This window comes from Aquarana catesbeiana, linkage group LG09, assembly GCF_042186555.1.
Source record: "Aquarana catesbeiana isolate 2022-GZ linkage group LG09, ASM4218655v1, whole genome shotgun sequence".
NCBI classification, from domain to species: domain Eukaryota; kingdom Metazoa; phylum Chordata; class Amphibia; order Anura; family Ranidae; genus Aquarana; species Aquarana catesbeiana.
The window spans coordinates 227,796,878-227,821,870 of record NC_133332.1 but is presented as its reverse complement, the minus strand read 5'-3'; the positions used below and the strand labels follow the sequence as shown (position 1 = coordinate 227,821,870).

General features: G+C 47.2%; 1 protein-coding gene across 2 annotated transcripts in view; it reads left to right on the top strand.

Annotated features, from left to right (window-relative positions):
- The first annotated feature begins 494 nt into the window (after positions 1-494).
- ARAF (A-Raf proto-oncogene, serine/threonine kinase) overlaps positions 495-24,993 on the top strand; it is an 84,942-nt gene continuing 60,443 nt past the window's right edge. Inside the window, exons 1-4 of one of the 2 annotated variants that reach the window (XM_073599894.1) lie at positions 495-660; positions 3,122-3,301; positions 16,460-16,513; positions 22,886-23,138. In XM_073599894.1, coding sequence (XP_073455995.1) covers positions 22,893-23,138 — 246 coding nt within the window. In that variant the 5' untranslated portion in view covers positions 495-660; positions 3,122-3,301; positions 16,460-16,513; positions 22,886-22,892. The remainder of the gene's footprint in view (positions 661-3,121; positions 3,302-16,459; positions 16,514-22,885; positions 23,139-24,993) is intronic. The other variant, XM_073599893.1, reaches the window with a different exon arrangement.

Below are 24,993 nucleotides of genomic sequence, written 5' to 3'. Positions count from 1 at the left end.
GAGCTTTTCAGGTGCTTTTTTTAGCGTGAAAGAGCCTGAAAAGCATCTCAGTGTGAAAGGGGTCTTATGCATTTTTAGTGCTTTTTACAGATTTGCACTACACACTATATAACATGGTTTCCTATGGATCACGTTCTGTAGTGCAAAATGCAAAAAGCACTAAAAATACATAGGTGTGAATCCAGCTCCCTGTACACACATCAGTATAGACAACACCCAGAGGGAAGGTGTGTGACACATGTACACATTCTACCTCCATGGTTCCCTTTATTTCCGGGTGATCTACAGCTCAGGCCAGCCCCACACTCTCCTGAAACATAACACAGCACACTACGACCTTCCCCGTCCCACCCTATCTGTGTACATTGCACTACACGGGGCGGAGCAAGGAACTCCTCCCCTCGCACTGCTGGGCGGGGACATTCCAGCTCCTTCAGGTTCTCTCGGCTGACGTCACCGGCCGCCTCGCTCCACCCTCGCCTTACGTCACTGCCGCCCTCTCCCTTCTCCACGGAGAGAGGGGCGGGGCGCCTCGAGCGCCGATTGACGCCTCTGGCGGCCAATGGCGTGGCAGAGGAGCCGCCTGTCCCGGGGAGCTGGGCGCAGGAGGGGGCGGGGACCTTCTGCTTGTGACATGGCGGCGGCTGCTGATAGTACCGGGTGAGTGAGAGCTCGGGCCCTGGGTGACGTCACTGCTACCCCCCTCCCCCGGGGGCTGTGAGGTGGGGGATAGGTACGGTGTACCGGGTGTGTGCTGTCAGTGGTGTATACTCAGCTGTTACTGCTCCACTAACTTCTCATAACACTGGGGGAGGGGGCTGTGTACATTGCCCGGGGGGGGGGGGGGGGGAAGGTATACAGTACTGCTGGGGTCTGTACACTGAATAGAGGACACACACACACATATATATATATATATATATACAATGTAATATTACTCAACCACAAAAGTAGTCATGTTTTCAGGATTTCCCTGAGATGGAATGGCTGGTGTCATTCCAGACTAACCTCTAATGTCCTGGAGGCAGCATGGTTTTCTGTCATTCCATCGCTGTGATTGGCTATCAGTGGTCACATGATCAGGAGCCAACAGCTTCCAATCAAAAGCCATTCTCAGGCCGCTGTGAACGCGTATGTACAGCGACTGACTGACCACTGAAGCCACCTTTAGGGCCCGTTCACGCCGGTGTAAGCGCATTATGTTCAAATGCAGCTCTTTGCTGTTTTCATAATATTTTTTTTCCCCAGGCCGCCAGGGATGAGACTTGTCATGTTTCAAAAAACGCACTTAAAAAAAAAAAAAAAAAAAGCGTGTTTTCTGCTGCCTTTCCATTATAGTCAGTGGAAGGTGCGTTTTTGAAGAGAGCACCAAAGATGCAGCAAGCAGGACTTTTTAGACCCTCTTTCACACGGGTGCGCTTTTTTTCTCGCTAAAATGCACACAAGCGCATGAAAACTCTTCCCATTTAAATCCTATGGAACTGTTATTATCACTGCGCCATGAGCGCCCTGCATATTTAAAAATGTCCTGCATGCTGCATCTTTGGTGCAGTTTTTCAAAAGCGTATCACTTTTACCTACAGTCTATAATAAGCCTAACCTGTAGGTACTGGGAATATCTCCTAAACTTGCACGGTTTAGGAGATATTTACCATATATACGCTTGCTTGGACGTTACCGGCAAATGTGCACTAAAGAAAGGGCTCGATCGTGCTGTTTCTATAATGCCCGTCGGCTCACGCGACTTTGGACAGTCACAGAGCCGGAGTCCACGGCCCCGGAAGGAAGAGGGGTGAAGATGGATGTGGCCACCAGCAGGGGACTTTGCAGGCTTCGTTTGCAGGTAAGTTCTACATAATCGGCTTTTACTTTGAAGGGCAATGAAGAGGAAGTAAAACTCATCAAGGTTTACTTCCTCTTCAACCACTTAAGGACCAAGCCTCTTTCTGAGATTTGTTGTTTAAAGTTTTTTTTTGCTAGAAAATTACTTAGAACCCCCAAACATAATAAATATATATTTTTTTTTCTAACACCCTAGAGAATAAAATGGCGGTTGTTGCAATTCTTTCTGTCACACCATATTTGCGCAGCGGTCTTACAAGCGCACTTTTTTTGGAAAAAATACACTTTTTTTAACTAAAAAATAAGACAGCAGTAAAGTTAGCCCAATTTTATTTTATATTGTGAAAGATAATGTTACGTCGAGTAAACTGATACCCAACATGTCGTGCTTCAAAATTGCGCCCTCTCATGGAATGGCAACAAACTTTTACCCTTAAAAATCTCCATAGGTGACGTTTAAAAAATTCCAGGGGTTGCATGTTTTAAGTTACAGAGGAGGTCTAGGGCTAGAATTATTGCTCTCGCTCTACCAATCGCGGCGATATCTCACATGTGTGGTTTGAACACCATTCTCATATGCGGGCGCTACTCATGTATGCGTTCACTTCTGCACACGAGCTCGGCGGGACGGGGCACGTTTTAAAAAAATTTTTTTTTTTTTTGTTTTTTTTCTTATTTTATCTTTTCATTTTTTGTTTTTACACTGTTCTTTAAAAAAAAAAAAAAAAATGGTGTCACTTTTATTCCTATTACAAGGAATGTAAACATCCCTTGTAATAGAAAAAAAGCATGACAGGACCTCTTAAATATGAGATCTGGGGTCAAAAAGACCTCAGATCTCATATTTACACTAAAATGCAATTAAAAAAAAAAAAAAAAATATTGTCATTTGAAAAAAAAAAAAAAAATTGTCCTTGAAGAGCTATGGTGAAAGTGGCGTTTTGACGTCGCTTCCGCTCTGCAATGATATGGAGACGGGTGGGGGCCATCTTGCCGTCACTTGTCTCCATACCAAGGAAGGAGAAGCATACAATCGCCTCCGCCACTACCGACGGCTCTGGTAAGCGGCAGAGGGAGGGGGGGGGGGCCCTCTCCTCCCTCCGATAAAAGTGATCTTGCAGCAAATCCGCCGCAGAGAAGCTAGCTGCTGCCATAACAAAGATATCCCTCTTCAAAGTTAGGATGTATATCGGCATGCGGCGGTCCGGAAGTTCACCTTTTCAGAAAAAATGCACATTGCAAAAATAAAAAAATGTGCATTTATTATTTTTTGTTGCAGGAGCCTGTAAAGCATTGTACCAGCAATCAGCAGATCACTGCAGACCTGTCAGTGTATATACTTGCTCGTACCTCGTATGAAGATGCCGATACATTCTGACAGGAAGAATGGATAAACGAACACAGCGCTCACAGCGGGACCTTGTAGTTTTCCATTCACAGAGCGCTGTGACATGGCCAGGTGGGCAGAGCAACGCACAACCACGTTTTCTAAAAAAAAATTTTTTGACAGCTAGTGGGTGGAGAAGATCCCCCTGCTGGCACAGCGGGGCAGTGGGAGGTGCTGGTGCATTCATAACGTGATTCACCTCGAATATGGGTGTAACAAGTTATGAAAGGTGAGCCTATCCTTTAAAAGACACCTCCCATTTTATGTCAATGGGAATACATCAAAAGGCGCACCAAGTCTGCATTTTTTTTCAGTCGCATGTCTGTGTTTCACAGGTGCATGCTGGGAGTCAGGAAACCAGAAAGCACACCCAAAACAGATTAAAAGCATGTTAAAGCAGAACTTTACCCATAACATCTTGATAAAAAAATAATGTTCTTTGGCAAGGAATATACATTCCACATTAATAATTATGCTACCAAAATGAGGATGTGCTGTAAATTGCCTCCAGCATTGCTACTGTTTTTTTGCTGGAGGCGGCCATTTTGCTGAAGCCCAGAACCCCTGAGCAGCAGTAAAGCGAAACTAAATCCATCGATTTAATGGTTTTAGAAAATGGTTACATTGCTGAAATGCCAGTAATTTAACAGTCACGTTTGCTTGTGTCCTTAACCAAACTGTCAAACAATCATTTTATTTTTTAATCCTCTTATTGAGAGACAGCAGCAAAGCTCATTGGCTCCCGCTGCTGTCTATCAGCCAGTGAGCCAATGAGGAGAGAGAGGGCGGGGCCAAGCTGCAGCACCATTTCTGAATGGACACACGGAGCTGCAGCTCGGGGCCGGTGCCCGTATAGCAAACTGCTTGCTGTGGGGGCGTTTGGCAGGAGGGAGGGGCGGTCATGCTACACTGTACCCAAACAAAATTTTTATCGTTTTGTTCCCGCAAATAGAGCTTTCTTTTGGTGGTATTTAATCAGCTCTGGGATTTTTATTTTCTGCTAAACAAATAAAAAAAAGACCGAAAATTTTGAAAAAAAAATGTTTTTTTTTTGTTTCTGTTACAAAACTTTGTAAATAAGTAATTTTTCTCCTTCACTCATGTGCACTGATTAGGTGGCACTGATAGGCAGCACGGATGGGCACTGATGGCATGGATGGGCACTGATAAGTGGCACAGTAAACTTATAAATGTTACTGATGGATGCATGGATGCCAAACAATGCCTGCCAATCAGTGATGCCCATTGTGGGCACTGATTGGCATCCCTGGTGGTCCTATTGGCATCCCTGGTGGTCCAGTGTAGGCATCCTCGGGGGGGGGGGGGGGGGGCTGCGCTGATAATCGATCAGCACAGACCCTCCTTGTCGGAGCTGCAGCTGATCGGCTCTCCTCCACTCGCGTCTGACAGACGTGAGTGAGGAAAAGCCGGTCACCGGCTTTTCCTATTTACCTCGAGATCAGCCGTGGTTGGACACGGCTGATCACGTGGTAAAGAGTCTTCGTCAGAGGCTCTTTACCTAGATCGGTGTTGCGCGTTGTCAGACTGACACCCCGCAACAACTGTCTCCACGATGCACGCCCCCGGGCGTCATATGACGTCAGGTCAGGATATTGAGACCACTTTGCTGCCGTCATTTTGCTATATGGTGGGCGGCAAGTGGTTAAATAGACTTGTATGAAGTATATGTTGTGCACTGTGATGACTGCTTTGATGACTCCATTTTTAAAGCGCAGGCTTGCCTTCAGTCTTGCACAGGCTCTTATCCTGTGTTGAAATTTCTTATTCTGATTTCACTGCACACTGTCAGCTCCTCACAATGTGCATTAGAAGCTGATGAAACACATTATTGGTTGAACTTGATGACAGATGTGTAATTTTGACTTTGACAAAATAGCCAAGATGTGTAATCCAAGCACTGTTGACTGTAGGAGTCCAGACGTCTCCTAACTAAGCTTAAAAGAGAAGTATGGGAATAGGTTTTTTTTTGGATTATACTTACCCAGGTGGATGCAGCATTGGTCCCATGCTGCATCTGTCCCCCGCTGGCTCTAAGACTGAAAACTGAGCGATCAAACACCGCTGATCACTTGTTTCTCAGAGCTCCCTGGGCACAGAGTTGGTGACTGTCCGTCACCGCTTTCTGCTCTGCCCCTCCAGTGCTTACTGGAGCGCTGGGCTGTGGAGGGGGAAGGAGTGGCCGGCTCGGGCTCTTGGCAACTTGCTGAGCCGGGTGTCGGGCCAGATATGTGGGTGAATCCCGACCATATGGTCGCGAGCTTTCCCAAGCCCAGACTGGTTCTGTGTCTTCAGCCAACAGCAGGCTTCAGCGCGCTGTCAGCTCAAAATGGGTCACAGGTGTGAAGAACGAACTGCACTTCTATGATCCACAGGAGAAGTACACTCAAACAAGCTTTGGCTGTACTTCTGCTTTAAACCTGCTCCCACCCCCCTTCTAGCTCCTATTCTAACTACTCTTTGAAAGGAAGATGTGTATGCCTACCTATTCTCGGGGCGCTCTAATCCGGTCATGTAATTGGCTCCCAGCGGCGGCTTCGGGGAAGAGGGTGGACAGCCCACAACAGGTGCCTCGTAGTAAAGCCGGCGGACATAGATGCTTTGAATCTCGGCTGGTTTATCAGGGACCGGCCAAGATTCGAACCATGTATGGGCAGGCTGATTGTACCAAGGTTGATCCATCCATCGACTTGGGTTCAACCAGCATATTGGATTTTTAGGATGCAATTATTGCCAGCAGGCTATAGCTAACCCGTGGTGGCAGGAAAGAAATATAGCCTGTCTAAGCCTATAGGTGACATCACCGCACTGGCATTTCGACGATCTCTCCCTTCCACTGAAGCCAGCTGCTGGGGAGGTCATGTGACCGGACCAAAGTACTCTCAGAATAGGTAAGTATACACTTCTGAATGAACAGGAGTGCAATCATCCTGGGACACAGGCACTGTGCCAGAATGTAAGCTGGCTGCGCCAGTGGTGTATTTAGGTTTTGTGCTGCCCTAGGCCTGACTAAACTCGTGCACCCCCTAATTTAAATATGCCCCACCCCTTCCTGTCAAGGCCACACCCCTTTTCTGTTCAAGACCCACCCAGTCATCTGTAAACCACACCCCTTCCTCTTTAGGGTCCACCTCTTCCTCTCTGTACATTAAAAGTGGGTACCAAGTGCCTACTTGTAAGCTACTTGAGGGCAGGGACCGATGTGAATGTACAATGCAGGCCTCAAAATTTCAAGTCATGAGCCATTAGCCAGGCCTTAAGACCTCTTTCACACTGAGGCATTTTTCAGCGCCTGAAAAATGGCTCCCCTGCAGTCTCAGTGTGAAAGCCGGAGGGCTTTCACACTGAGGCGATGCGCTGGCAGGACATTAAAAAAACTCCTGCAAGCAGCATCTTTGAAACGGTGTATACACCGCTCCTAAAGCACCCCTGCCCATTGAAATGAATGGGCAGTGCTCCTGAATCGCTGGCAAAGTGCCGCTGTAGTGGCACTTTGCGGGTCGTTTTAACCCTTTTTGGGCCGCTAGTGGGGGTTAAAAGCGCCCCGCTAGTGGCCGAAAACCTCTGCAAAAACTACAGCGCTTTACCGCCGACGCCCCAGTGTGAAAGCAGCCTAATAGTTACTCACTACCACTTTTCCCACCCAACCCCTCCCCTGCCCCTAAACACACTCTCATAAATTATCTCATGAGGCGACACTGTAAAGCCCCTTTCACATGGGGTCGATCTGTTTTGACGGACACCGCTAACTTAGTGGGGGATCGCTCCATTGGTCGCCGCTGAGCAGGCGGATGACAGGTCCGTCTCCGCTCACTGTGCGGAGACAGACCTGTCAGAGCTCCGCTCTCCTCTATGGGGAGATTGGATATTAACTGGTTCGGTAAAACATGGTGCCGCCCCCCCCTCAGTCCCTGGGATCAGTAATGCATAATGGCCGACAGACCATCTTACCAGACCCAGCGAAACAGCAGCAGCGATCCCTCTGGCTGGATGTTCCCTCACCCTGTGTTGTGTAGCGCTCTCTCTGGTGGCGCTGGGCAGCGTGGCGCTCTCTCTGGTGGCGCTGGGCAGCGTGGCGCTCTCTCTGGTGGCGCTGGGCAGCGTGGCGCTCTCTCTGGTGGCGCTGGGCAGCGTGGCGCTCTCTCTGGTGGCGCTGGGCAGCGTGGCGCTCTCTCTGGTGGCGCTGGGCAGCGTGGCGCTCTCTCTTGAATAGTTTGTTCAATGGTAAGCATATACACCAATCTTGTTTTTAATGCAAGAGGAGATGGGGTGTAATGAAAGGGAAAGTAAATGGCTTAATCTTCTGGGACTACATTTCCCATGATGCTCCCCTAGGCTTTTGATTGGCCTCTGCTGTGGCCAATGAGGAGGGGAAAAAACGAGCAGAAAGCTGGGTGGCAAATCTGAAAAGAGCCCCCTCCTCTCTTATCCTGCACAGCTGACAGAAAAAGAGGAGGGGGATAAGCGGGGGAATTGTCTGACAGCCTGCCTCTTCCTTGTCACAGTGCCAGTACCTTCAGCCGCAGTCACCGCTTCACAGCTGGGGGGGGGGGGGCTCGACAGCACCTGCTTCCTGGAGGGTGTCATTGGGTGCGTTCCGCCTCCCCCTACCTGGGGGTTCTCTACGTCGTCCTCGCTCTCCTCCCCTGGACACAGACCCGCCCCGCAAAATGTAAGGATGACAGTGAAGGAGAGTGGGCGGAGCATTAAGCTCCGCCTCCGCCAGTTCCATGGCCAGTCACGGCCGCTCTATGGGGGTACTAGTCCCTCCCCCTTACCTGGCCAAGTACGCTCCATACATTTGTACTGCACATAAGTGCCGCAGTACAGCAAGTCACCGGCTGCCGGGAATGGTAAATGTGCGGGAGGCGGCCGTGCGAGACGGGTGGGGGGGCTTTTTTCGTGTGGGGGGGCGGCTATTCTGCCGCCCCCCCGCAAAGTGCCGCCCTAGGCCTGGGCCTTGTTGGCCTAGGCCAAGAGACAGCACTGGGCTGCGCATGCGCATTTCAGCGTACATTCTACAGAAGACTGACCAGGCAGGTAGGTTCATTTTATTGCAGAATATTTTTATCTTTTCTCCAATTTTTTTTTTTTTTTTCTTCTTGGATTTTAGTTCCACTTTCAGTTAGAATGAGTGGTCCTCCTGACTTCACTATAGTTGCAGTGTTTCCTGGATAGCGGTTACTATATGCTTAAAGAGGTTGTAAACCCTCAGGCTCGATTCACACAGGGGCAACACGACTTTGCAACGCGACTTCAACCCGACTTCAACACGACTTGTGGATCCGACTTTCAATGAACGGGGATCCGACTTGGATCCCCGCCACTGTGTCTGGTATGAATCTTTAGGGGGAACTCCGCGCCAAATTTTAAATAAAAATCCGGCATGGGTTCCCCCCCCCAGGGGCATACCAGGCCCTTGGGTCCGGTATGGATCTTGAGGGGAACCCCCCTACGCCGAAAGGGCGGCGTGGGGGGTCCCCCCAATCCATACCAGACCCTTATCCGAGCACGCAGCCCGGCCGGACAGGAATGGGGGTGGGGACGAGCGAGCGCCCCCCCCCCCCTCCTGAACCGTACCAGGCCGCATGCCCTCAACATGGGGGGTTGGTGCCTTGGGGGAGGGGGGCGCGCTGCGGCCCCCCCACCCCAAGGCACCTTGTCCCCATGTTGATGAGGACAAGGGCCTCTTCCCGACAACCCTGGCCGTTGGTTGTCGGGGTCTGCGGGCGGGGGGCTTATCGGAATCTGGGAGCCCCCTTTAATAAGGGGGCCCCCAGATCCCGGCCCCCCACCCTATGTGAATGAGTATGGGGTACATGGTACCCCTACCCATTCACCTAGGGGAAAAAAGCGTCAATAAAACAAACAGTACACAGGTTTTTTAAAATAATTTATTAGGCAGCTCCGGGATCTTCTTCCGACTTCGGGGGTCCTCTTCCGACTTCGGGGGTCTCTTCGCCGTCTCCTCCGCTATCTTCTGCAGCTCAATTGCTAGCGGTGGTCCGGACTTCTGCCTTCTTCTCTTCTTCCAGAGATGTTGACACGACGCTCTCTCCAGCTGGAATGGTCTCTGAACGCTCCGCAACGGACTTATATAGGCGGTGACCCCGCCCCCTTATGAGGTCACTGTCCCAGGGCATGCTGGGGCTGTGCCGTCATAAGGGGGCGTGGTCATCACCCGGTGACCACGCCTCCTAAAACGTCACAGACCCAGGGACTGTGACGGCATAAGGGGGCGGGGTCACCGCCTATATAAGTCCCTTGCAGAGCGCACAGAAACCATTCTGGCTGGGGAGAGCGTCGTGTCAACATCTCTGGAAGAGAAGAGGGAAGAAGATGATCCAGAGGTCCGGACCACTGCTGGCAAAAGAGCGCCAGAAGATAGCGGTGGAGCCGGCAGAAGATGCGGACACCGGGAGAAGACGCTGGAGAGACCCCCGGAGTCGGAAGAAGATCCCGGAGCTGCCTAATAAATTATTTTAAATACCTGTGTATTGTGTTTTTTATTGACGCTTTTTTCCCTAGGTGAATGGGTAGGGGTACCATGTACCCCATACCTATTCACATAGGGTGGGGGGCCGGGATCTGGGGGCCCCCTTATTAAAGGGGGCTCCCAGATTCCGATAAGCCCCCCGCCCGCAGACCCCGACAACCAACGGCCAGGGTTGTCGGGAAGAGGCCCTTGTCCTCATCAACATGGGGACAAGGTGCTTTGGGGTGGGGGGGCCGCAGCGCGCCCCCCTCCCCCAAGGCACCAAACCCCCCATGTTGAGGGCATGCGGCCTGGTACGGTTCAGGAGGGGGGGGGGGCGCTCGCTCGTCCCCACCCCCATTCCTGTCCGGCCGGGCTGCGTGCTCGGATAAGGGTCTGGTATGGATTGGGGGGGACCCCCCACGCCGTTTTTTCGGCGTAGGGGGTTCTCCTCAAGGTCCATACCAGACCCAAGGGCCTGGTATGCCCCTGGAGGGGGAACCCATGCCGGATTTTTATTTAAAATTTGGCGCGGAGTTCCCCTCAAGATCATTTGAGCACAAGTCGTATGCCGAAGTCGGATCATGCGAGACGGCGATCCGACTTCAATGATAGTCAATAGGCTGAAGTCGGATCAAAGTCGGATCAAAGTAGTACAGGGAGTACGCTCTGAAGTCGGAGCGACTTCAGTAGTGTCTATTAAGACGCTAGCGTTAACTCCCATTGAAACTATTTCTGGAGCGACTTGGGGCGACTTGAGGACGTACAAGTCGGATCCCAAGTCGCCCCAGTGTGAACCGAGCCTTAGGGTTTTTCACCTTAATGCATTCTATTCTATGCATTAAGGTGAAAAACCTCCTGTGCTACAGCTGCCCCCCTTTTACTTACCTGAACCTGGTCTTTCCAGCGATGGGGATGAGCTCGCCAGCTCCAGCCGGTGTCTTGGGTCCTCATTGGAAAGATTGATAGCAGCGCAGCCATTGGCCCCCGCTGCAGTCAGTTAAGTCCAATGACGCGGGGCAGTGTCCTGCTGTCTGTGTCAATGGACACAGCAGCAGGACATGGGAGTGCGCCCGCACAAGTGCCCCCAGAGAAAGCGCTACTCCGTCGGGACACTCGAGAAGAGGAGGAGCCAGGAACTCTGCGAAGGGACCCCAGAAGAGGAGGATCGGGGCCACTCTGTAAACTCTTGCACAGAGGAGAAAAGTAAGCATTGTTTGTTATTTAAAAAAAAACAAGACTTTATAGCCCCTTTTTTTTTTTTTAACAAGAAAAGACTTTACAGCCCCTTTATCCACTTGAAGCCTTTTCTGGCACCTTTTTGTTTATAAGTTTAAATCAGTATTTTTTGCTAGAAAATACTTAACTCCAAACATTATCTACATCTTTTTTAAGCAGAGACCCTTGGGAATAAAATGGCAATCGTTGCAATTTTTTATGTCATGCGGTATTTGCACAGTGGTTTTTCAAGCACAATTTTTTGGGAAAAATGTATTTTAATGAATTGATGGGGTTGTAAAGGTTCATGTTTTTTCACCTTAATGCATCCTATGCATTAAGGTGAAAAAACACCTGGCGTTGACCGGCCCCACAGCCCCCGTTTTACTTACCTGAGCCCTAGAACTTGACCCACAGGAACGCGCTGTCTCTCTGCCCGGGGTTCTCGGCTCTTGATTGGATAGCAGCGCAGCCATTGGCTTCCGCTGCTGTCAGGCTGCACAGTGGCGGTAAGTATGATATGTTTGTTGTTTTAAAAAAAAAAAAAAAAACGAACCCTTACAATCACTTTAACCACTTACCGACCACTGCACGCCGATATACATTGGCACAATGGCAGCGGTGGGCAAATGGGCATACCTGTACGTCCCCTTTAATTGGCAGGGCTAGCAGGCGCACGTGCCTGCCACGTAAATCGTGATTGTGCCCACGGGTCCTGCGGACTCGATGTCCTCCAGTGATCGTGTCACGGAGCCGCAGAACGGGGAGATGCCTATGTAAAGAAGTCATTTCCACATTCTGCCTAGTGACATGACAGGGATCTACTGCTCCCTGTCATCGGGAGCAGTGATCGCTGTCATGTCAGTGGTAGCCCACCCCACCCCCACAGTTAGAATCCCTCCCTAGGACACACTTAACCCCTTGATCGCCCCCTAGTGTTTAACCTCTTCCCTGCCAGTGCCATTTACACAGTAATCAGTGCATTTTTATAGCACTGATTGCTGTATAAATGATAATGGTCCCAAAATAGTGTCCAATGTGTCCGCCATAATGTCGCAGTCACGATAAAAATCGCAGATCTCTGCCATTAATAATAAAAAAAATGCCATAAAACTATCCCGTATTTTGTAGATGCTATAACTTTTGCGCAAACCAATCAATATACGTTTATTGTGATTTTTTTTTTTTTTTTTTTTTACCAAAAATATGTAGAAGAATACATATCGGCTTAAACTGAGGAAAAAATGTGTGTTTTTTTTTTTTATATATTTTTGGGGGATATTTATTATAGCAAAACGTAAAAAATATTGCTTTTGTTTTCAAAATTGTCGCTGTTTTTTTTGTTTATAGCGCAAAAAATAAAAACCGCAGAGGTGATCAAATACAACCAAAAGAAAGCTCTATTTGTGGGAAAAAAGGGACGTCAATTTTGTTTTGGTGTAACGTCACCCGTCCGCGCAATTATCAGTTAAAGTGACGCAGTGCCGAATCGCAAAAAGTGCTCTGGCCAGGAAGGAGGTAAAATCTTCCCGTGCTGAAGTGGTTAAAAAAACAAAACATCATATATATATATATATATATATATATATATATATATATATATATATACCCCAATTTTTTTGCATAATATGAAAAATGATGTTATGCCAAGTAAAAAGATATCTAACATGTCATGCTTAAAAACTGCGCACGCTCGTGGAATGCCGACAAACTATGCTACTTGAGAATCTCCACAGGCAAAGTTTTAAACAGGTTATCTGTTAAGCGTTGGAGGTCTAGCACTAGAATTATTACTCTTGCTCTAACGTTCGTGGTGATACCTCACATGTGTGGGGCGAACACTGTTTAAATACGTGTGTGCAACTTACGTATGTGTTCGCTTCTGTGTGGAGAAAAGGGTGAGCTTTTTTTTTTACCTGTCCCTTTTAATTCTTATATCATTTTTTTGATCACTTTTATTCCCATGATGTTTCCCATGTAAACATTCCATATAATAGAAATAAGGATGACCGATCCTTTTTATGAAGAGATCTGGGTTCAAACAGACCCCAAATCTCTTTCCTTTTTTAAAAGCAAACAATCAAAAAAAAATTGTTTACTTCCACCCTGGACTGGCCTGTCATAACGTCGCTTTGATCCTCCAAGGCCATAGAGGCGATCAAAGCCGATCTACTCTTTGATCGCCTCTGTGACCAGTTGGTGGCATCATTTCTCAGGCCAACGTAAGCAGTAAGCCCGAGAGACACTGGCAGGGAGCCGGCTGAAAAAAACAATGCCGGGATGAGGGCTGATATCTTCAGCCCTCATCCCGGTAAACCACTTGCACGTGTATGTGTGTGTGTATATGTATTTTGGTTGGCAAGTGATGAAATCACTTGCCATCAGAGAGGTGGGGTGCAGGGGTGAGGGGGAATTTGCTCATGCCCCGGTCAGGTTGCATACGCTTCTAGATATGGCCCAGGCTGTTGTGAATCCATTCCCCAAGCAGATATTGCAGCTATGTCTGGCACACCAGGTTATGTGAGGAAGGAGGATCTATCAGCCGCTTTAACAATATTAAAGCATAAGCTCTTGAGGATGCTTGCCTTTATGAGGGGATATGGCCAAAACCGGAGACATTTCCTTTTCTCCTCTCCCCTTCTATCTGTTAGAGGAAAGAGTGGATGATGAAGAGATGGTCCACGTTGATATGAAAGTCCATTGTTGAGTTTGTGGTGGCTGCCACAAGGTCCCAGTCTCTTCCTCTACACTCTCATCTTAAAGCATAAGTAAACCCATTGATTTGATAGTTTCAAAAAACAGTTCACATTTCCAGCATGCTGTAAATGCTAGCTGTCACATTGGTTGTGCTCTCAACCAAATGGTCAAACCATCCAATTGCTGGTGTCATAACGAATCACATTTGCAGCATCAAGACAGTTGCGGATTAAAGAGAGGCCAAGATAGCAGCTTCCTTGGCTGAAAACGATAGGAGGGTTTACTTTCACTATAAGGAGTTAGTATATGCGGATTGGGGCACTATAATGAGGTGTTCACTCCACCAAAGAGGTTTGCTGAGCTATACTAGGGGAAGAGTAGTTTCACTAAGCAGGTCATTATAGCCTTGGTGGATGCAGCAATCTCTTAATTTAAAGGGGTTGTAAAGTAAAATTTTTTTTTTTTTTTTTAAATAACAAACATGTTATACTTACCTTCACTGTGCAGCTCGTTCTGCACAGAGTGGCCCTGAACCTGGTCTTCTGGGGTCCCTCGGCGGCTGTTTCAGCTCCTCCCCGCATGCATTCACCACCTTAATGCGAGCTCCCTCGCATGGTGGTGAGTGCTTGCGGGCACGCTACCGTGATACAGCCGGCGGCTCTAGCCTCTCGCTGTATCACTCGGCCCCGCCCCCCGGCGCGCCGCGTCATCGGATGTGATTGACAGCAGCGCGAGCCAATGGCTGCGCTGCTTTCAATCCACCCACTGCAGCCAATCAGCGACCAGGCTGAGCTGCAATGAAGATGACGAGAACGAGCAGCGAAGATTCGAGGCGTCAGGGAAGTAAAACGGGGGGGCTGGGGGCGGCGGTATTGTCAAAAATTTTTCACCTTAATGCATAGAATGCATTAAGGTGAAAAAATGTTTACCTTTACAACCCCTTTAATAAGAATCTTGCCTGACCAGTGGATGATGTTGAATAGGGGTTAGAAAAGTTACTTAAGGCATCCCCTGCTTGGTTGGAGCTGCTGTATGGTCCAACCTGACATACCTGGTGGTTCTGCTTTCCAGATAAAAGGTGGAGGGGGCTGTGCCCAACAAGGGCAGCTATTAGTTCCCAGGCTTTTGTGGTCATCAACCGATGCAGTGGGTGCTCTAGTGACACCGTGGGACCAGTTCTCTCTAATATGTTTTCTGTCACACATATAGCTTCTGAGTTTGTTGTGCAGGGTACAGGTGTTGAAAATACCGGTGATTCTGATCACATTAGCTTGACCCAGAAGAAAATGGTACTCCAACATTGTGAACATGTTGATGGACGATCCTTGGCGTCTTTTGGCTCGGTTGGACTTCCTGGCACATGGCCCGATCTTCCATCCTTTTTTACAGTTGCTGGCTCTATTGGCTTGTCCATTGAAGCCAGATTTTTTGACGGAAAGAGGGGCATCTGAGGAGGTCATTCCCACATTATTAAAAAGCCAGGAAGACTAGTTCCAGGAAGAATTTTCACATGACCTGGAAATACGTCTCTGGTGTAAGGCTAGGAAGTTCCATCCTGGCAAGCATGTTGTGTACCACATGTTGACTTCCTCCAATCCAGAGTTGCTTTGAACCTGACCTTGGGTACCATCAAGGGGCAGATTTGGCCCTGGTGTTTTTCTTTCCAAAGACCGTTTGCATCTCATACGTTAATGTGTGTCTTTGTTCAAGGAGTCGAGGAAATTTGGTCAGGTCACCTTGGTCCCCAAGAGGTCTCAATTTTAGTGTAAGTTGTTTTTCAGAGACCACCATTTGAACTGATTCAGGGCTGAGAAGGATGTGTTTCTGCTTTCTTTGGCAAGAAGGGTGTCCGAGTCGGTGGCTGTTTTTGCAGGGAGCTGTTTCTGGTACTCCAACATGACAAGGTGTGGTTTTTAATAGTCAACTGTCATTGTCTAGAGTGGTTTCATCCTTTTTCATCTTAATCAGGACATTGTTTGGCTTCTTTTTCCCTAGGCCTCAGTTGCTGGAGGATATGACTCTATGTACATTATTTGTGATTTGGGCTGTCAAGATGTATTAAAATTGACTGCTGTAATCAGGTAGTAGGATTTTGTGTCCTTCCTGAAGGACCAAAAATGGGTCAGGCGGCTACTGAGTCGACTATATCCCATTAAACTAGACTACCAAAATCTGCTCTCATTGAAAAAAAACTTGTTTTAGCCCTCATTCACACTAACTGTGGGTTTGAAATCATGCACATTCAGCTGAACTCGCACGATTTCAAACCTGCATTTCGGTGTGAGTTGGGGGGTTTCGGTGTGAGTTCATGCACAGATGTCTTTAAAATCGCCCCCAAAGTCACCAAAAGTAGTGCAAGAACTACTTTTGGAAATTGGTGTAGCACCACAAAAGTGGCGTTGCACTGATTTGGGACAGTGCCGTTGTTGGCAATAGACTGTGATTTGACATGTCAAATCGCGTCGATGTGAATGGGGCTTAGGGTGCTTTTAACGCTTATTCAGTATATGTAAATACTTTATTGTGCATGATCTGGGCACGGGTTCTCTTTAAGCATACACTTTTTAATTTAGCTTTACCTTGTTTAAACTTGTGATAAGTAGTGTCTCAGTCACATCACTTGTCCTCAGCCAGCTGACAAGCTGTTTTCGGATTTTTGGATCATTCTGCAAAATTTCTTCATGTACTTTGTGTAGGCGACAGGTACAACATTTACCTGTTATTAATAGATATTATAATTCGTCTTTGCAGAGTGCATACAAAGTCTGCTGACTATTTGTGTGACCTGCCTAACTCAACGTGATGTTTGTGTTTTTCTCTAGATAGCCAAGAGCGTGGGACCTAAGGATAGGTGTCCGAATTGCCAGGGTGGCAAGGTAAGAACTCATGTCATCCATTTTTCTGTGGTTTAAAATGTCTTTGTATTGAGATCTATTTTCTGGAATCGTCCTTTTGGCCTCCTGAAAATCATTTATGCAAAGATTCTTGTCATATACATTTTTAATGTTTACGTTTTATAGGTTATACCACAAGCCATGCTGTATCTGCTTCTTTGAAATATTTAAAGAGGACAATCAGAATTGCAGCATTCCAAATATTTACTCAAAAAAGACCTGTACTCACCATTAACTTCAGAAACTGCTGTCACTTGAATGTGCTAATCTTGACTTCTGCAAGAGAATTAAAGGGGTTGTAAACCCTCGTGGTTTTACACCTTAATGCATTCTATGCATTAAGTTGAAAAACCTCCTGTGCTACAGCACTCCCCCAGAGCTCCTCTTTTACTTACCTGAACCCGGTATTTCCAGCTATGGGGACGAGCACACCAGTTTCAGACGCTGTCTCAGGTCTTGATTGGATAGATTTATAGCAGCGAGCCATTGGCTCCCATTGCTGTCAATCATATCCAATGACGTGGGAGTTGGGGTGACGGTGCTGAGTCCTGCTGTCTGTGTCAATAGATGCAGCAGCAGGACACGGGAACGTGCCCGCACAAGTTCACTGAGGGAGAGTGGCTCTCTAACGGGGCACTTGAGAACAGGAGGAGCCAGGAGCGCCGCTGAGGCACCCCAGAAGGGGAGGATCGGGGCCCCTCTGTGCAAAACCCATTGCACAGAGGAGGTAAGTATGAAATGTTTGTTTAGTTGTGTTTTTTTTTTTTTTTTTTTAAACACTAACCTTTTAGTTATGCTTTAAAGAGATCATCACTTCCAGAATCTGTCATGTTGACCACTGAGAATAGAGTTGAAGAAGTTAGGCCAGCTGTCAGTTTTTCTTGCGGAAGTTGAGATTTGAATGTTTGAGTACATATACTAGTACATAATATAACACCGCCTGCTGAAGTAGGATGCTATACAAAAAAACAAACAAACAAAAAAAAAAACTTGATGGCCCCTGTGGTTGGTAATACCCCCTATCTGCTAGAGGCAGCTCAGATTCTTTTCTTTAAAATCTTTACTGCAACATCTACAGGACCTTTATCTTGCGATAGGGGGCCTCTAGTTCAGAGAGATTCAAAGTTTTATTCTAATCTCTTCATTGTGCCCAAAAAGGGCTATATTTGTCCTATCCTAGACCTCAGGGCACTCCATGTCTTTGGTAAAATTCACATTTTCAAGATCGAATTGGTATGTCAGTGGATATTTCCCTCCACCAGGTCACATACCTTCATATTTTTTTGGATTTGTCTGAAACAACGTTGTTTTCTCCAATTCATAGTGAGAGATCACATTGCTTTCTCCAATTCATAGTGGGAAAAGAGCAATTACAACCAGTGGCCCTGCCTTTCAGGTTGGCATTGGCACCTCTGGTTTTCACCATGGTGCCTGCTCTGGTTCTTGCCTTGTTACGGCTCTGCAGAATCTTCATAGTAGCCAGTGGTGGTTCTACTCTCTGATGCTTCTAGCTGAAAAGTCCTTACCCTCACTTCTCTGGAAGATAGTGATGATGGACGCCAGTCTCAACAGCTGGGGATGGGTGACGAGCCAATGGTCAGAGCAGGGTCTTTGGTCTAAGAAGAAATCTCTGCTACCGAACAATGTGTGGGAGCTATAGGCCATTCGACTGTTGCTACTACACTTTACCAATATCCTTGCTGCAGACAGAAAAAAAGGTTGACAATGCCATTGTGGTAGCAGGTTTCAATCATTGGGGAGTAGCAAAAGGTTCAGGTGTGGCGCTGGAAGTGGTGCACATTCTAAGTTTGATGGAAGCACATATTCCAGCCCTTCTGCCGTTTTACATTTCTGGAGTACTGGCAGGCTACTTAAGCCATCAAAGTCTGGTTTAGGGTGAGTGGTCCCTACATACAGAAGTGTTCTACTAGATTCATCTAATTTAAAAGATGATAGATGTGGCTCTACTGGCACCTCTCCTCAACCGGAGGGAAGACATTTGTTGCCAGGACAAAGGATCCGTGGGCAGATGTTACTGATGCTCTAGTAGTGCCCTGGGATGGTTATACTTTAATATACACCTTCCCCCAATCATCTTGCAGGACAGCAACTTGAGAGGTGATTGGTTCTTCTACAGCATATGTGTCAAACGCAAGGCCCATAGGCCGAATCTGGTCCACCAGATCATTTCACGTGGCCCTTGCACCTGTCCTGCAGCTGCAGCACCTCCATCGTCTCCGCCCACTCCTTGTCTCAGCAGTCAGCAGCAAAGAGGAGGACAGAACTCCTCCTATGGATCCCATGCCCCTCTGTGCAGTCGCAGCACCCCTATCTCTGCTTTTCCTGGTCTTAGAATTCATCAGACTCCAGCCCTCTTCTGGTTCTCCTGCAGACCCTGGGCTTTCTGCTTCCTTGCTCTGCCCCCTTCTTCTTTCCGGCAGTAGCACAAGGTAAGAGGAGGGGAGGGCCCTTGACATGGATGTAAGGAGGGGTGGGTGCTCTGGTCATCTAGTCTTACAGATACAGCCAGCCCTTTGAGGGCAACCATAATGCTGATGCAGCCCACAATGAAACTGAGTTTGATGCCCCTACTCTACAGGAAACATAAGCAGAACAGTTGAAAACCCCTTTTTACCCTTGAGGAACCCTTGCAATATTTCTCAGCTCAGGCAATCCCTGCTAAAAAAAAAATCATTGTTCAGGAATTATTGGGAAAATGCCCCTTGCATTGGTGTAGTAGGGATGCCACCTATGCAGACAGCAAAATGATTATTGATGTCATGTTGATGGCTCTGCCAAGTGGTGTTGGCCCTGGAACTATATGGACACTATTGGATGAGAGGTTAGTCAGCCACTGTTCAAGGAACCCCTAGCAATCATTGGAGGAACCCTAGGTTTCCACAGAAATTATTGGCTGACTTAGATGTGTTTTCTAGCGTCCAGCAACAGCACAACATTTGTTGTTTTTTCTTCTGATCAGTTTGCTAGGTCAGCAGTTGTCCCCTCCTCAGGCAAATCTTTTTAAGCCCCTTGTTCCCTGAACTTCATGCTGCATCATAGGAGTTTCCATTTTCACTTGTAGGATCTTTGCCCCTTTGGATCAGTAGAACCCTCTCTGGATATTTCTGGTCCACTTGTCTTTTATTGTCTGCTGTTGCCAGGGGGATTTCCCCTTGCTATTGGCAGGATTTTGGCCCCTTCCTGATAGGGGCACGACTACTGAAATCACTGGCTTGTGAGCTCTGTTTTCCTCTTCCCCTTAGGGAATCCAAATGATGATCAACGCTGGCTTCTGGTGGTGACAACAGGGCTAGGGTATGTGGGTTGTGGCTTGGTGAGTGGAGCAGTTTCAGGGGTCACTTTCAATTCAAGCCTTCTCTGGATATTCGGTGTCACTTTTTACAAATTGTGTAGACACCTTCCAGTTTCACCAGCCTTGGCCAGTTTTGAACAGCGGGAGAAGGAGCCGCTGCTATCTTGAATATCAAGGACAGCAGAGCGACTCCTACTGTGATGTCACTGAAACCTAAGGCTGCGGTCAGTAATTTCAGCCAGTAGGGGATGCCATTCTGTGGCAGCACTGAGGGGCTGTCTAGGGGTGCAACTATAGTCTTGATACTTTGTTTCCCGGAGGTTGGTGTAAATGGGGTGGAACTCTGTTTGCCATTCCTACATGCCTTGTGTTTTGAAGGCACACAAGTAATAGAACTGGCCTAATATGCTATCACTAACCTATCTGCTACTTTTGCCTCAGGCTCCAGAGATGATTGTAGACAAGCCGTACCTGTTTAATGACTCCTGGGTTACGGGAAATGGTGTTTTATGTTGTCTTACAAGTTTTTTATACATATTGTGTAAGGTTGATCTATTTTTAGAGCATGCATAGAGGTTAGGTCAGGGTGGTATTTGTCCTGTGAAAAGTCCTCCTGACTTTTTGATGGGGGTGTCCCCTGTTCTTTTTGGGATATCAGTGGGATCACCTATCCTTCAGGTTGTCAGACCTGCCATTCTCTCTGCAGTGATCAGGCATCCCTGGCATTGCTCCATTTCCGGTGGGTGATTCATTTTGGTTCGAGAATGGCAAAGCTTTCAGTGGTCAAACCCTTCACAGTTCCCTTGCCACTCTTTGCAGTCATGTCTGGCAGATTTCTGAATTATGTGGGCATCTTCATTTTCACTCACCGGTCCTTATCTTTCCAGTGCCACTGTGTTTGCTCTGCTGTGTTCACAGGTTTTCCCTACTGAGATATCTGGATGACCTTTTTCTTGCTGGGAGTTCAGACGGTTCTGACCCTGTCAGCCAGGGTCCAAAGGACTGTTCAGACTCTTCATGGGTTTGAATGGTTTACCTGAACCTTAGGAAAGGATTGCTGGAACTGCGAATGGAATGAGGTGGAATCTTTAGGCCTTTTCCTAGATTCTGCTAAGACCAGATTTTTTCCCTCCCATGTTCAAACTCTGAAGTCCAACTTTGTTTTTGCTTGTGAGTTCTGGGCTTAACCACCTTTCAGGCAGTACCTGGTTAGTTTACGTTTACCTAAAAATTGACTATACAAATAAGGGGTGTCAATAGATAAAAACCAAGCGGTGCAACTTTGACTAAAGTTGAACAATGCCCTTGCTATGGGTGTAGGCCATTTATGTACCTCATTAAGCCTAATTGGGAGACTTCTAGGACGTTGCTAAGAGAGGCTTAGTGCCACTGCTCACCTCCACCATTACAGAAGTGAGCTCTCAAACTCTGAGCTTAGAGCTACTGCACCAGGGGAGGGAGAGCTTAAATCGGAGAAAGAGCTCACTCCTGTGATGAAGGTGAGCAGTAACATTAGGTCTAGCTAAGCAGTGTCCTAGAAATTTCCCTGTCAGGCTTCATGAGGTATTTTAAATGGCCTACACCTATAGCAAGGGCATGATTCAACTTTGGCCAAGGGTGCAGCTTGTTTTTATCTAGAGACATCCCTTTCTGCATAGGAAGTTGTAAAAGTGAACTATGCCTTTCAAGTGAACTTGTGATTATTGTGAATTCATTCAAACCTTATATTGAGGGACAATCAGATTCACCTGCTTGCATATCAGTTTCCTTGCAAGGTGCCCTGGACTCCTAAAATAAAACAAAAGTGAGGTGCTCTCATATTCATATTCTAACTCTAGTGGTCACCAACTCTTTCTTAGACCCCTTTCACACTGAGGCATTTTTCAGGCTCTCTTGGGCTAAAAATAGCACCTGTAAAGTGCCTGAAAAATGCCTACCCTGCAGCCCCAGTGTGAAAGCCAGGGTGCTTTTACACTGGAGAGGTGCGCTGGCAGGACGTTAAAAAAAAAAGTCCTGCAAGCAGCATCTTTGGGGAGGTGGAGGAACGGTGTATACACTGCTCCTGCCCATTGAAATGAATGGGCACCGCTGCTGAAGCACCTGCAAAGAGCTTCGGCAGAGGCGCTACAATGACATATTTAACCCCTTTATTTGGCCGCTAGTGGGGGTTAAAAGCGCCTCGCTAGTGGCCTAAAACTAGCGGCGTTTTACTGTCAACGCCCGCCCCAGTGTGAAAGCAGCCTTAGTGTTTGCTATTTGCAGCTAGAGCAAGATGCTGTGTCATGGCATCTATAACAGTAATAGTGTCCCTCAGTAGCCAGTCAGATTCACACTTCTGCCAACTTTCAGAGCTGATGTTGTAAGTGGCTTTGTTTCTGCACTCCAGCAAAAGGAAATATGCTGTCCTTTGGTAACTGGCCACTCTTGGCCATTGTTAACATACAGGGACAGCTGTTCTATATCAGAAGAGGTCCTATGGTGACATCAGCCAATTGTCTAATGCATTTGCTCAGAAGACACCCTGAAGCTCTGGCACGCCCACTGACCACAACGGTAGCCTGTGTAAAGCTTCCCTGAGGTGCCCACATTGCACTGTATATTCTGCTGGTTCAGTGGCTCTCTGTTTTCCCAAGGGCTTTTGAAACGTGGACATGCCAGATCTCCAAGTTGGATGAACTGATTACATTTAAATGTAGGCACCTCGATTTAATGCATATGTTTAGTTTTCCTCTATGACAGGTTCCCTTTAAGCTTATTCTCTTCTTTGATCTTGTTGCTACGTTTTTCCCTGATTTTCTTCCCTCCCACTTTTCCTGTTCTGTGGGTCTCTCTCTTCCCCATCTGCTGCAGTATTGTTCCACCAAATGGCACAGTAACACTTGCTCGGGCTCTCTTTCTCTGGAACATGCAGCTTGATTGCAAGAAAAAGACAGCAGGAGAGCAGAGAGAAGAAGGAGAAAACCGAAGGAAGGTGTTTTTTCAAAGGAAAACGCAAAACCATCTTGTCGTTCTAACTCTAATTCTCACTCGCTTGTTTGCAGCGTTCCAATGAAGCGGTCTCATACACCCCCAGCGAACCTGACAAATGGCGCCCTGCGCTTACTGTCCCAGGAGCTTGGCAAAGGTAGCGCGGTGATGTTGTCGGCAGCGGTCCTGGAGCTACCCAGCCCCGGGGTTCGGGGGCACAGGCAGCATGATAGTCACAGGTTGGGATCACAGAGCGAAGCCCCAGTGTCGGAGAGCAAAACTGGCGGCACCGTCAAAGTCTATCTTCCAAACCAGCAAAGGACAGTGGTGAGTCCATTTTATTTGGTTTCTTTGTTAACATTTGTGCATTTTAGGAAATTGTTTATTTAGACATATTCATTTTTGCAGGGCTCGGGGAATACCACCGTGCCTTCATAATTACAGCTTCAGCCTAACATTTCAAAGCCCTCTCTATTGTAAATGGCATTATATGTTGGCTCATTTAAAGTGCTCTACTTGATCTACCACAAAATTATTAGAATATGGGAATGGAAACCTGTATATAAATGTTAGTTTTACTACAACTTAATCTTGATGTCTAGGGGGCAAGTTCACCTATGGTTACTATGTAATCTGATAGAATGCTTTCCATCAGGAATTCTGCTGCACATTGACCAACCAGCAAGATGGTTTGACCCTTGGGTGATATAGAAGGTCTCTGCAAAAGAAGCCCGATTGCGTTAATTCAGCCTCAGTTTTATTACTATGGTTCACTTATATGGAAATCTTTGCCTTGGGTGGCAACAGTGCCATCTGGAAGGCAGGCAGCCTCGCTGATTAGTTATCAGATAGGGTCTGTGATAAGCAGCTGACTTTAAAATGCACCATTGCAGTCTTTGCCATTGTATAGCACCCTCCCAATTCGTTCTCTTGGCAGTAAGATTTATTATATATAGGTTGCTAGGCATCAGTTCAGTAAAGATCTGGTTTTGTTGAGACTTAAAAAAAAAAAACCAAACATTCAAGATATGATTCATCCATGTATGGTTGAGTATTTCTTAAACAGAGATAATGACTGATGAGAAGTCGTCAATCCTTTATTTTTATTTTTTCTCCACAAAAAAGGGAATAAATCTTTGTGTGTGTGTGCATCAAATCTGTATGTTGCCAGGAGTAAAATCTTGGTGTTTTCTGGTCTTAAAGTGGGTGTAAACCCTTACATATACTCAGTGGTACCATTGTGGTAGTATAGACCTGCTCGTAGTAGGAGGGGTTATTCTGGGCGGGTCTGCTTTTTTTTGTTTTTTTGTTTTTTTTTGCCAGTGTCCAATCAATCTGTAGGTGCCAATGTAACCCAAAGGTTTAAAATGGTTGTAAACCCTTACATAGACCCATTGAAGTGACTGGTTTTAGACGATGCACTGAGCTGAAATAAATCCTCTTACATAAGTTGCACCTGTTTATCTACAGCAGTGTTTCCCCTACATCCATGCAAAGTGCAGAATTTACACAGGATCTCTTAGCTCTAAAAAGCAGGGCGGCAGAGAGCTGAAGTTACATCAGTGAGGAGGGCTCTGAAAGCTGATTGGAGGGAAGGGACACACCCCCCCTTCACACAGGAACAGAGCTAAGGCTGTCAATCGCAGGCTTTTCTCTTGGGGTCAGGAAAACTCGTCAGAAGTGACTTGTGCTTATAGCAGAGGAATGAGGCAGTGGACAGAAATGACACTTAAAGGGGTTGTAACCCCTTGAGGTTTTTCACCTTAATGCATTCTATGCATTAAGATGAAAAACCTTCTTTAGTGTAGCAGCCCCCCAGTGCCCCATTTTACTTACCTGAACCCTGTCTTTCCCACGCTGGGATCGAGCACACCAGCTCCAGCCGATGTCTTGTGTCCTGGTTTGGATAGATTGATAGTAGCGCAGCCATTGGCTCGTGCTGCTGTCAATCAATCCAATGATGCGGGGAGCGGGCCCAGTCCTGCAGTCTGTGTCAGCAGCACGACACAGGAGCGTGCCTACACGGGTGCCGTGGGAGAGAGCACTCGAGAAGAGGAGGAGCCAGGAGCGCAGCTGAGGAACCCCAGAAGAGGAGGATCGGGGCCACTCTGTGCAAAACCAACTGCACAGAGGAAGTAAGTATGAAACTTTTTTTTTTTTTTAATTACCTTTTAGATATTCT